General features: G+C 35.4%; 1 protein-coding gene across 9 annotated transcripts in view; it reads left to right on the top strand.

Annotated features, from left to right (window-relative positions):
* The first annotated feature begins 8,407 nt into the window (after window positions 1–8,407).
* LOC149943272 (MAP/microtubule affinity-regulating kinase 3) overlaps window positions 8,408–13,498 on the top strand; it is a 29,747-nt gene continuing 24,656 nt past the window's right edge. For 4 of the 9 annotated variants that reach the window (XM_090177651.1, XM_090177648.1, XM_090177649.1 and 1 more), the window contains exons 1-2: window positions 8,410–8,718; window positions 12,714–12,834. In XM_090177651.1, coding sequence (XP_090033777.1) covers window positions 12,766–12,834 — 69 coding nt within the window. In that variant the 5' untranslated portion in view covers window positions 8,410–8,718; window positions 12,714–12,765. The other 5 variants (XM_090177650.1, XM_090177647.1, XM_090177652.1 and 2 more) reach the window with 4 other exon arrangements.

The following is a 13,498-nucleotide window of genomic DNA, read 5'->3' as shown; positions in this document are numbered from 1 at the left end:
GTACCTGAATGTATTCTTGAAGTCACTTGATTACTTCATTATTCTAGTGTACTTTTATTGAATTAGAACAATATTGGCAGCCCAGTGTCCCTGACAACCTTCTTTGCGCACGGAAAATGGACCTAAGAAGAAATTTTGGCCACTAGTGGCGTGACCGAGCTAGACGTCTTGTAAGCAGACAATGCCGGACTATTCCATTATGCAGACTGGGTGTGTTTGTGCTTTCTGAAACGTACGTCTTCCAAACTACCAATTCGCAACCGAAAACTATCGCTACGCCCCCTTTGGTTCGCCATTGAAATCTAGATAGGGAGCAGCTAAAGTAGACGCTATTAGTTTTTCCTCATCGTTATTGGTAAATTTGACTAATAGGCTTCGAGCTTAATAAATATAACGCCATCCACATTTATATCCGTCAACTAAGTATGTGAGAAAATAGCAGACGACTTTTGGGTTTCTTGGTTTTTCGGTTGAACCAAAGATAATTTAAACTCGTACCCTAGATTCGAAATCACTCTCTCGCGCGTTGCCGATAGTGTTTACCCACTTCCCGCCGGAACTCAGAAAAAACTAGCTCCATGGTTTGCGCCTTACCGCAACCAATGGAGCCCGATTTTTCTGAGGTCACGTGCCGGAAGAGGGTAAACACTTCGTAACAAAACCGTCAATTGGAAAGCTCTCAGTATTCGAATCTAGGGTACGAGTTTAAATTATCTTTGGTTGAACTTTCAGCTGTTGCGCAGATAAAATTTTGAACGAGCAGACAGCTTTCATATAATCAATTTAAAACTCGGTCGGTAGGCGGCGATACTTATGACAAAAATTTAAACTAAGCACGAAGTCTATACTTGCATTTTAATATAATTTTTACATCGTTTGCTTATATTTTGATATGTTTATTTCAGAAAAATCGTTCTTATGAATTTTTAATTTGACTGTAGCAGACGCTAGATCTAGGCACTACCTCGGAAAAGCTAGCGCCGTTACGCCACATAGACTCGCTTCGGTCGCCAATAGATTGTCAAGACTAAAATCGCCTCCTAAATTCTGCTCCTATAATCATTGTAAAAGTATCCATTTGAGTTAACCAAACAGCGCACTGCGCACGAGCGACGCTTGAAGTCACTTAGCTGCCAGATTTTTATCTGCTAAGTAGACGTTTTATCCTTGGGACGTTTCGGCTCCCGTAAAACGAAAAAATACTTATTCCGATCCCCTTGCCGACTAGAAAATGTGTAACTCACTCTGCACATGTGCGAACTTATCACACGGAGCTGTCCTTTATAAAACCCAGGAGACCGAAAGCAGAAGCTATCGCTACGCCCTCTTTTGGTTGCCTCCGAAAACTAGATAGGTACAATAATAGCAGACGCTAATAGCTTGTTAAAGACTATGATAGTTAAAATAATTATACGCTATAAAATGTTAAACATTTCCATTTTACCATAAGACTAAGTTTGAAACGAATGGGATTTTAACGTTAGGCTAATGACTGGCCAAACTGGCTACGTGAATCCATCTGGTGGAGAAAAACTGAAACTTATGCACAAATCCCCCAATGTATGCTAGAGGTAGTGTAGGTGGCAGGGGTGAGGGTAGATAATTTTATCTTTTCCTTTCCCAGGTAGCGTAGATTCTATTATTTTTTCTCCAGCGCCTTCTCTAGTGCTGAATAAATGTGTCTTATAGGCGCTTAAATAAATCATCCTCCAAGGAAATCGCCAAGAAGTAATATTTCCAAGAGCCAGGACCCGCCAGTTATTGTTTATATAGTGCTTGTGGAAATAATGGAAACTTTTCACCTGTAAACAGAACGTCGTGTTTTTGCCAAGCATAAATATGTCTAAAAAGCTATCTGGTTAAAAAGGAACGCCATGGGGAACGCTTGTTGCTGCCGTAAAGGTAAAAAATTTCCGTTATTTTAACAAGCATTATATAAACAGTGACTTGCAGGTCCTGGCTCTCGGAAATATTACCTCTTGGCGATTTCTTGGGAGATTTATTGAAGCGTCTATTGCCCAATTCAAACTTAGGTGGCCATTGATAGCCTTATGATTTTACTAATATTTTACGCTGTATTGTGTTTTTCCATGGTAACATACTATTCACTCTCTGGTAACACAGAGCACCGTAGTGCTATTATAGACTCATTTCGGTAACAAATATTAGCAAGAGACATAGAAGGTTCTATTTTAACTGAAAAAGCTAGCTGATCCAGCGTTGATAAGTCCTGAAAATGAAATGAAATGCCAGGGCCAGAAAATTACCGTACAGATAAACGTTATCGTACGCCTCAAATTTGAATTTTGAAAAAATAATGGTGTTTAACTTGGTCGCAGTTAATTCATGATAAATACATAAAATAATAACACTTAAAGGGAATATAACCTCAGGTATTTGGTGTGAAACACCAACGTTTGCAGCTCTAGCCGCTCTTACCTTTGGCTTTCAAAATGTTTCAAAATTTGAAAAATTTAAGGGGTCTTCCATAAAGATTGCTTTGCAGGTTATATTCCCTTCAAATATTTATAAACGCGGTTTACTGCTAAATTGAAATCCTACATTATCCTACGCTTAAGTTGAATTACCCATAAAAGGAAAATAGTACGCTATTTGAATTATCGTGCGGCCCCAAAACTGCCTCGAAACTAACCTTTTCAGCTAGAATAGAAATCGGATAACAAACTAGAACGCTTAATCGAATGGCTGACAAGGTACCAATTAGATTCTTGGCTAAAACGATAGTAACGCCATCTGCGCTGCCTGAAGAGGCGCGCTCGCGTGTAACTTGGTTAAAAGTCCCCCCCCCCCATTGAAATTAATGGAAAGTTGGCGATAATTAAACGTTAATTAACCTCCCAAATGATATAAGAAATATTCCACTGACGATTTTTCTCGTTTATATGAACTTAAATGTAATATAAAATCGTCTTGAAAAATCGTTTATCGCTTTATAACATTCAAAAATAATATTTTTCCCGCACCATGTAGATAACCGAGCATCTGCTCGTCTAGGTAAAGTTTTGTGTTGTCAACGCGCGTAATAGAAAGAAAAATGAGATTTTAGAAAGTAGGTTGTAATTCGGAACGATATTAATACTTTTCACGAATTTTGTCATCGGTGAATTATAAATATGACTTGAAATAAGTTTCAAGGTTTATTTAAAAGCTAGTTTCATAACTTTTCATCCATTGGTTCGTTCAGAATGTATCTTTAAAGTAGACGAAAATTTTAAGGCGCGGAATCTTGCCCAGTCTTAAGCCTCGGTTTAATCTACTGCGTATTTTGAAACGGAAAAACCCGATTACTCAGGGCCGAATCTAGGATCTGTAGACTTCTAGGCTGACCTGTGGTGCGGGCCCTTCTGGGGCAAGGACGTATATAAGGGGGGGGGGTTTAGGGGGTTCAACCCCCCCCCCTTAGGACTCGATTCCTTTCTTGCGAAATTAAGTTTTGCAAAACAATATCAATTTTGTTCTTTGTTTTATTATCATTTTCTCGCAAATGTATTAAAAAACGTCGTTTGATACACGTGCGGAAATGTCATTGTCACTCGTCCCGAGTCTAGCCAGTACTTTAAATATGCGTTATTGCTAACGAAAAATTTCGCGCTCGCTGCGCTCGCGATTTCATCTGGTTGTGTTATAACCCGCCCCCCCCCCTTAGACTTTCTATATCTACGTGCTTGTTTTGGGGGAATCCTGAAATCCTCTTTTAAAGAAATTTTTATGACTAAAAACCTGATAAGACTATTAAAGCTTTTTATGAAATTTTTTACATTTTCCTTTTGTGGTGCGGGCCCCTAGGCTGCAGCCTAGATAGCCTGTGCGTAAAAACGGCCCTGCGATTACTATCGTTAAATCTTGGTTATATGATGGCGAACGCTCCTTGTAATAAGAAACAAATAACGAAATACGTTCTAAGCTTATTTAACGCCAAAAATTCCACGTATTTCGTTATTTGTTTCGTATTAAAAATATCATATTATTAATCCAAGATTTAACAATAGTAATCGGGTTTTTCCGTTTCAAAATACGCGCGTTGACAACGCAAACTTTTTATATTATTTATGTTAATAATTTTAATATTATTTTTGAATGTTATAAAGCAATAAACGGTTTTTCAAGACGATTTTATATTACATTTAAGTTCATATAAACGGGAAAATTTGTATGTTGAATATTTCTTATATCATTTGGTAGGTTGATTCGCTCGCGTTCTACATGTCGAACAGTCTCATCGGTGTCGTGTTTTATTTTCAAAGCATTGATACTGGTCTTTTGGATTTATTCCTTACTTAAATTGAAGTGACCCATTATTCCGACTTTCTCATCATTTTGTCTCACACATCCTTCACAATAGCTTCATTTTCAAGCGATTTATTGCAAAAATAACAAGAGTTAGCTGGGTGGTAAATTTTAAACGCGGTTACATGAAGAGCGGCGGATGCGTTTTAAGTCAACGAAGGCGCAAAATTGTAAGACGCGTTTCAGGTACAACGTTAAAACCGCGATTACGACACAACGATTGCTCGTATGTAAATCCTTGGTAATATGTTCATAGAACATTTTTTGTAGGAAATAGCCGGACCCTAATGTTCATACTTGGGTCTATAGCCGTACATACAATACTAACGTAGATATTCGCGATAAACCATTACTGTGCACCGGTTTTCCCCATAACCATTGCTCGTAAAACAACTATTTCTAACAGTAACCTGTGAAAAGATATGTTTTTGTTTGAGTAATTACTCCTTAAATATTTAATTACGTAATTTTGAACCATTCTTCATTTTTTATTTAAAAAACTATCTTTCTATGATTGGAAAGAAACGCGTGTTCTAGTGCGTTCTTAGCGATTGGAAATTATGGTAAAAAAACTATTTCTAACACTAACCTGTGAAAATATATGTTTTCTTTTGAGTATGTACTCTTACACGATTTGATTACTTAAATTAAACATAAGTTACTGTTGTATTCGAGATTATCTATATGTTGTATAACTGTGATACTCACCAATAGAGGGCGATACGGTTTCCGTAAACCATAACTGTTTAAGATAAACGACCGGTGTTTACCCATGGACGGTTTATAAACCGTCCATGGTTTACCCTACCGCCCTCATGCGTAAGCCGGCAAGACAGCGGCTGCGTATGTCGGTATCTCCAGTCTAAATGTAATTATATTTCTTAGTTATTATTAAATCTATATTCATCTCAGTATTAAGCTTCATCATTAAGTTACAAACATAATAGTTACTTTAAAGATGTAAAAAAAACGCGTTAGCGTCGAGATAAAGTCGGCCATTTAATTTTAGGCGAAATAGAGTGTTAGTTCACCAGTTTGGCACCGATGGCGTAACTTTCGTTGCCAGCCAAACGAAAAGCATGGGCCGAAGGCAGGGTTTTTTAAAAGTTCTAATCGGAACCCGCGAAAAAATTTCAAAAATCGTTCTAGTTTGTTATCCGATTTCTATGCAACAGACGCGACAAGTTCACTGCTGCTGCATTTCACCTGCTTAGCAGATAAAATCCTGCAGCTAAAATAAAGTACGCTAGGCAACTCTAAATTGCTTCTTAATGGATCGATGACGTTAGGCATGGAATTTAATTTATCCGAGCAGGAGTTGAGAGCAGTTTCCGAGCAGCCCGAAGAAAAACGCTATCAGAGAGAAAACATTTAATTTGAAAATTGCATGACTGGAAGACATCACAATTTTTCGTACATGTTTGGGAAAATTCTTATCAATGAACGAAATTTATTGCTACCTAGATTCTTTCAGTGGCAAAATGGGAGATATTTTTTTACACTTATATGCTAGAAATTCAATTCAACCATGGATTAATTAACGCACAGCAAAAGTGACTTATGTCACTTTTGCGCACAGTGATATCCTCGTAGAATTTCCCCACGCAAGAAAATGAAAAACTATATGTGCGCATACGCGATAAACGAGACCTGGAATTCATCTAGGTGTACCTTTTTTTGCGTGTGCCCAGATATAGTTTTGCATTTTCAGGCCGCTAGAGCGTAGTATATAGTTGGTACGTAGTATGTAGTTTAAGCTCCGCCCGTTTTTCCAGACATTCCAAGAGCGTACACTTAAAATTTCCTGATTCATTAATATAATGACAAAGTTCCCTGCAACGTACACACCCAGGTTTTATTCATTTTCTTTGACAGCACAGCAGAAGTTTTCCTATCCTATCATATTGTATTTCAATGTATTTCGAAAGACGAGTCTTGAAAAGGTAATTTCTGAAACAATGAAGTTCTAGAAAACACCGCTCAGACCACGGTCCCTGCAGGTGCTTGCTATGCACTCGAGCATTTACCGCGGGATGTGCAAAAAGCTACTAATGCTTTCATACTTGATAAAATGCGATTACAGAATTTTCTTACGTCATGACGTAAGAAAATTCTGTAATAGAAACGCATTATCTCCAAAAATGGCATTTCGCAATAAATCGATTTTTGTAATTCTTATGCAAAATAACAATACTACAGTATTTAGGTAACTGAAAACTAGTTGTTAGGGGTTTCTTTTGGTCCACAATCTAAATATGCCAAAATAAGTAAATCTCAGAATAATTTGACATAATATACGTTTATATTTGGCAGAAACGCATTATGGGCTATAATATTACTGAGTAACTGTTACCCTGGGAATGCAGCTGAAGAAATTAGAGCAGACAAAATTATACGAAATGAAGACTCTGATTGGTTAATAACGACATAATGCGTTTTTGCGAATTTCCGGAGTATTTTCGAAACTTTTCGATTTTAATGCGTTTTTGCATTTGCACATCTCGGAAACTAGACCAGGTAGATAAAAACGGACTTCAAATTTAGAATTAGCGCCCTGAAATTAGTATGACGAGCATTAAAACTCAAAAAGTTAAAAATGGTCGATAATGCGTTTCTGAAACGCAGAGATCCAAGGAGTCGCTACGCTTATAGAGATTAGAAGTTCCATCATCCCTCAACAAACCCTGCTTTTCAAAAGCTGTCGGTAGTAAACGCTGTTACTGACGATTTTCTGTTTCGGAAATATCAGTCTGGTTATATCCAATACTTACTTAATATTTAGGTCTTTTGCGTGACTGGAATATAATTTCTGTTATGGCAGACTTGCAGTTCTTTAGGGCTGCACTGTATGCTCACGGAATGCTTCCAAAGATGAAATTAGCTATCAAGATTAGATATTAGCTATGCCTTTTAATTTTTTTGCCTTAAATCTCTACCCCTAACGTTTATCCTTAAAACATAGCTTTTCACAATGAAAAATCGATATTCGTGACCAAAACGAGTCTAGGTGGCGCTGTTGTGACTACACACACCCTAAAAGCGTCTGCTAACGCACTACCTATCTAATTTTCAACGGTAACAAAAAGAAGGCATAGCGATAGCTTTCGGTAGTGAATCGCCTGTAAAATTTCAATTATTAATTAATTAATTAATAATAGCTAATGAATGTCCGAGCAGCCCATCGAGAAAAAACCCTGAGCAGCCCAAAGAAAAAAGCTATGTTGTAAATAACGAAAATAGGTCTTAAATGAAAGCAAACAAATTTATTAGTCTTTCGGGTTTCATACGTTGTCTAAACAATAGGGGTTTTCATAAATTAAGACCATAAAAAATTAAAAGTATTCGCGATAGAAACGATTCTAGGTGGCGTAACGGCGCTAGCTTCTCCGCGGTAGCTCCTATGATCTGCTACAGACAAATTAAAAAGTTATAAGAACGTTTTTTCTCAAATAAAATTATCAAAATATAAGCAAACGATGCAAAAATTATATTTAAAAGCAACTATCGTTATTTAATAAGGCAAAGTTACGAATAACGATGAGGAAAAACTAATAGCGTCTGCTTTAACCGCTATATGTCTAGGCATCAATGGCGAACCAAAGGGGGTGTGGCGATAGTTTTCGGTCGCGAATAAAATGTTTTCTTTGCGTCACGAGCTTTTTAGTACGTTATTGGCACCGTGGCACGAGCGTTTCGCACGTTCTCTACAAATTCCAAAATCTCTATCGACTTGAGCGCGTGCTCTGTATATTCAATAACTATAACTAGTGACGTAGAAAAAACATTTACACGAGGCCTCCAGTATTTTATAGAAACACTTGTTGGTTTTAATATTACAAATTGAATCAGAATTGTAATTATGGTGAAACCCGCTTCCTCTCTGCCGACAGGCGTCGCTCCTGCCATAAAAGTACAGAGATGCGTCGAGTCGCGTTTTTGCTATATTTTTACATCTCTTTAAAATGCCGGTTCTCTGCATCTTGAAATTAGAAACTTAACTGACGCTCGAACCTTTATTTATAACGTAGGCCATGGCCTATAATGTGTATGACGTTATTGTACATGACTCATTCGGCCAATGAAATGATGTAAAAAATGCATCTCTTCTGATTCTGCGCGTGGACTCTCCCAATTTTCTCACGAATTTTTGGCCATGGCATCGCCGCCATGTTTACGGTGTCCTGAAGATATTATGCGGCTTCGATAATTAATTTGAGATGTAATTTTATAGACTGTATATATTTAACTCTTTTAAGTACACATTTAACTTATATGGTTTCGTTAGGTATATGATGTATGCAGTTTATTTTTCAAATTATTTTAATAAGTTTTCGGCGAAAAAAGTGATAAGCCTAACATTCAGCCTGTCAAGACGAAGAACCAAGTGATCTTCAAACTGGACAGGTTCAGGTGTGGACCCTTTGCCGGGCTTTAGTCGAGTTTATCTAGGCCTAGCCTTTTTCCCTATTAATATGTAGGCCTAGTTCTAGTATTAGGTCATGATATGGAAGAAGATGAAGGCATTATAATTCTAGCTTTGTGTTTACCGTTTTTGGAGTTAGTTAAAGTTTTCTTTTCACCCGTAAAATACGTAACTTGCGTTTTTTAACGTTCACCAAGTTAGAGCCAAGGCCTAGCGTATATTGTGTTTTCCAAGGATACAATAAATCCATATCATTTTTAATTACTGGTATGTATTTATTAAAGAATTCTAGGATGTGTAGGATATTTGTTTTTGGCTTGTGTATGCATCTTTTCATTTATAGTGTTCCAACTTTTACCATTTCTCATTATTAATGAATTATTTTGAGTAGCTCTGCTCTAGCGCGATTAGCAAAACCTTTAGAATGTATTCATCTTCTCATGAAATGTTACTCTCCTTGCTTTTTCTTCTAAAGTGACGGAAGTTGCCATTTTTGGTAATTTAATCATTTAAGTTTTCTAATTTTGGAAGTATTCCGAGTAATCAAACAAGCATCAGTTTTTATCTTTCTCATTTTGTCATTGTTTTTGTGTAATTTCCCCACTTTTATGTACAAAATTTCCGTAGTTTTAGGCTTTTTTAACCTTATAAGTTATAAATTTGCCTAGGCAACTTGTTCAGAAATGCATTTACTCAAAGCTACATTATTTTAAATCAAAAACCACTTTATAATCAATAATTAATTTTTTAAAGTGCTGATAAGGATAATATTGTGTAAACCAAATAGTGCAGAAGTATTTCTTAGATGAAAATCATTCAAATTTGAGTAGCCAATATGTGGCTAACCTCGATAAGTCCTAATCAGTGCAACTTTTTTTTTAAGTAGGGCAATAATATAGTTTTTTTTATTAAAAATTTACAGGGCTATTCTGGATGCTATTTTTTCTTTCTGGATAAGGTACGCGCCCCTCGCTATGTAGGGCCCCATAAAGCTGCCTCTTGTTGCGGTTGCTAGAGATAATTTTTGGTGGGGTGTTGCAAATGTAAAGGAGTCTGTATTGTAGGTTATAAATTCTTGTATCGTTTATGTTTAGCAGATTCTACACTATTTTAGTTTTTATTTGGAATGAATGTAGGGATCGTACAGGGGTGAGAATTCAGTCAGGTTTGAGAATGGGGAATAAAAAAACCCCGACAAAATGGGACAGGGCTGGGATTTATTTAAATGCATGTTTAGAGTAATAGAAAATAACATAAAGATTGTTTTCTACCAGGGTTGGCTGATTTAAATACATGATTTTTAAAAAAAAATTTGTGTTTAAATCAATTTTTATGTAGTATTTTTGAAAAAGAAAAAACCCCGCCAATTGCTATAATTTAGGTTTAAATATAATCTTTCTTGTACTTCCCCCCCTAATGTTGCTTTGGAATCTACCTGTAGGTGGAGATTCGGCTTAATTTTATTTGTGAAGTACCAAACTAGGTTTTAAAAAATAAAAACTTTATTAGCTTAAATTTAATAAATTTATTTTACGTATGTATAGATTAAGTCTTTAAAAATTAAAAAATTTGTTTTAGGTAAAATTATGATACTAAATTATATAAAACTTGGAAATTTAATTAAAATAAATAAAAATCCGATTTAAATTAAAAAAAATCAATTTGATTTTTTTTGAAAATCAAAAAATTGCCAACCCTGCTTTCTACTGAAAAAGCATTCATAGAATTTCAAATTACATCAGTTCTTCATTTTGTTAGCCGAGCAATTTAACGGATTAAGACGGTTTTTTCCGAATTTACAATTTTGAAGAAATTCCTAACCAGTTACAGTTTAACTGTAAGAAAATATAATGAAGGAATCAATGTTTTATTCACAACCCTGACGTAGTTGAGGTCAGGCAGGAAAACCTGGACATTCGAGACTTTCAGGGTTGGGTTTGGGTTTGACATATGAAACCCAAATGAATGATCCTTCTGGAATTGCTTTAAATTTAATTTTAGTCCTTGATAATTTTGAAAGTCAAATGAGGGCGGTACCAATTTTACAGTGTTGCCTTGGAGATGTTTCTATTAATTATTTCATTAATCTTACTCTTATGAGATTTTTAATAGGGTTGGCAAAATTATTTGTAAATATTAATTTTTTTTTAGCTTTGTGTGGAATAGGTGTTTCTATGAAATATGGGAGGTCACGTGTAAATGTTTTTTCTATGTCACTGGCTATAGAGATAGAGAGCACGCGCTGAAGTCTATAAAGATTTAGAAATTTGAAGTCCAAGTGCAAAACGCTCGTGCCAATAACGTACTATAAAGTAGGAGGATGGAAATTATGGTGTAGACTGGGTAGGTAGGTTTGGCAATGTGAAACCATATACGCATATATGTTAATCTAGTAACACTGTATGCCGTAAGATAGTGCCATAGGCTTAGGTTAAAGTTTTAGCTTGAGCTACGCTACCGTAGGTGTGACGTGCAGCTGGTTTTGGGGGAATAAAGTTTTCTATTCCAGGACACGGATCATTACTTATATTGCTAGCTAAGAAGTTAAGCTTGTGACGCAAAGAAAAAATACTTCAAATTTTTGATCGTTTGTTTTTTATGGAAATACCTATTTCCAAAAGATCAAATGTATTATGAACTATTATTTTAAACCCACCTGAAATTAAAAATTTATAAAACACACCCAAAAGTCAAAAACCACCTAAGATTCGAAAACCGCCAAATCTTTTCAAAAGTAGGAAGTCACTGAAATATGCCCTAAAATTAACTACCAACACCTGAGTCATAAACCAACAAACCCAAAGGGAATGAAAAATACCAAAATCTTAACGCCATCAAAATTTAGAAAGTAAAAAAAGTGGAAATCAGATCAAAACTTCAGTTACCACCTTGTTTGTCTTGCCTTAACATAACATGCTTAAACAGAACCCAATAGTTGATTTTATAAAATAAAAAGTGTTCTTGCCCAACTTGTTAAAATGTTGCTCTTACGTCACAAGACACAGCTTTATTGGTATATTTTGCGCACGAGCAAATTTCACGCGCGCTAAAAGACCTATATTCCTCGCGACTGGAGCGCGCACTAGTAGGCTTGTGAAAGAAAGAGACTGACGTAAGAGCAACATTTCAACAAGAAGACCATGTTAGTTTATAAGAAGAACTATTGATGCAATCAATAAAAGTAATAAATATTTAATCCATCTCAATATATTGGGCCCGTGTTTAAAAAAATTTATTTCTTAGTTAAAAACTAACAATAATAATCTAGTATAATATCCATGATGCCCACCTTTGGCCATATCAAGCGACTTTCATTTCTTGGAAGCGCCAAGTTTTTCCATATTTTCTATTTCAATGTTGATGGAGGTCCTAATTAAGATAAAAAAAAAACTTAGGTAAATAAACCAATTATGTTTAATTGATCAGAAGTTGTTTTTTCATATCGGTATCAATCTGAATCACTTATTTTACTCAGAACTACCGGCAGAGTCACTCGGAGGAAAAAGCAAAATCCAACTTGCATAGGTTAATGTATGCTTTTATATAAAACGGTTGTAGAGTCACCATGGTTACAGGTTGGACTCCAACGATGCTATTTAATGTAGTCTAAAGTTTCAGAAGAGGGGTTATTAACATTTTATTATATTGTAATGATGAATTATTTCCATTTTAAATTTATCAATACCATATTTGGTATAAGTGGAGAAGTGATGGAATAATTTAAAAGATTAAAAGTTGTCCCCCTTTTAAAATAACAATCAATTAATTATTTGGTAACATGATTTTTAGTTTTCTTAAACTTAAACCTTTCGTCAGTATTTATTACCTCAAATGGGTGTAATTGGATTTGGAGGAACTAGAACCCTGCAATGACAACAATGCACATGAACAAGAATCTTTTCCGTTAATTGTTTTTAGACCCATAGAATTGAGTCCCAGAATAAATATTCCCTTTTTAAAGCATTTTTTTTTCTATTTTCAGGCTTAGCATTCACATTTAGTAATCATTGGGGGTCTTCACTATTGGTATTTCTATGAAAATGTCAGCTGGTGTTAGACCGCCACCACTGCAAACAGTTCCAGAGTCAGTAGCAACTGATCAGGTACCATTTATGTTTCCCTTAAATTGTACATTGGCGTTTGTGCATGGTCTTATAATAAGGGTCATCACGCGTAAAGGAATAAAACAACCATGATCAGTCAGCAAACAGAAATATAGAACCTTTTTAGGAAATTAGATCTTTACAAATGGACGTCTATGGTTTTTTAAATGTTGAATCTTTCTATTTATTTTAATCTTATTTATAAGTTAAAAGAAGTTAACTTATTTTTAGAACAATTAACTGTTAATCTTTGTATGGAAGTAATTCTTTTAACAATAAGGTAATTTTTAAATTTGGTGTTCTAAACCTCATTGTAATATGAAAAAATTATGAACTGGATTATTCACACATTCAACGCAAATGCAAATGAACTTGTTATCCAAGTAACGACTCTTCTTTAGCTGGATACCAAAAATCAATTGAAAATTGAATTTATTTTGTATTATGTTCTATAAAAAGTCCGTTAAAAAAGAAAATAGTTGCAATAGAATTTTTTGTGTCTGTCTATAATAACAGGAAATTTATACGAGTTTGTTTTAGAAAACTTGAGACTAGACGCCTATGTACTGGGACCTGCAGTAGCGAGAAACTATGGTGGCTTCGTCAGAGAACCATCCTCGTAGGCGCCTAAGCTAAAGTTTTATATAACGAAAATGCTTATAAC

The sequence above is a fragment of the Leiobunum rupestre genome, chromosome 6, assembly GCF_980474605.1.
Source record: "Leiobunum rupestre chromosome 6, qqLeiRupe1.1.hap1, whole genome shotgun sequence".
Lineage (NCBI taxonomy): Eukaryota > Metazoa > Arthropoda > Arachnida > Opiliones > Sclerosomatidae > Leiobunum > Leiobunum rupestre.
The sequence above is the reverse complement of the archived record's forward strand: the minus strand, read 5'-3'. Positions and strand labels throughout refer to the sequence as shown.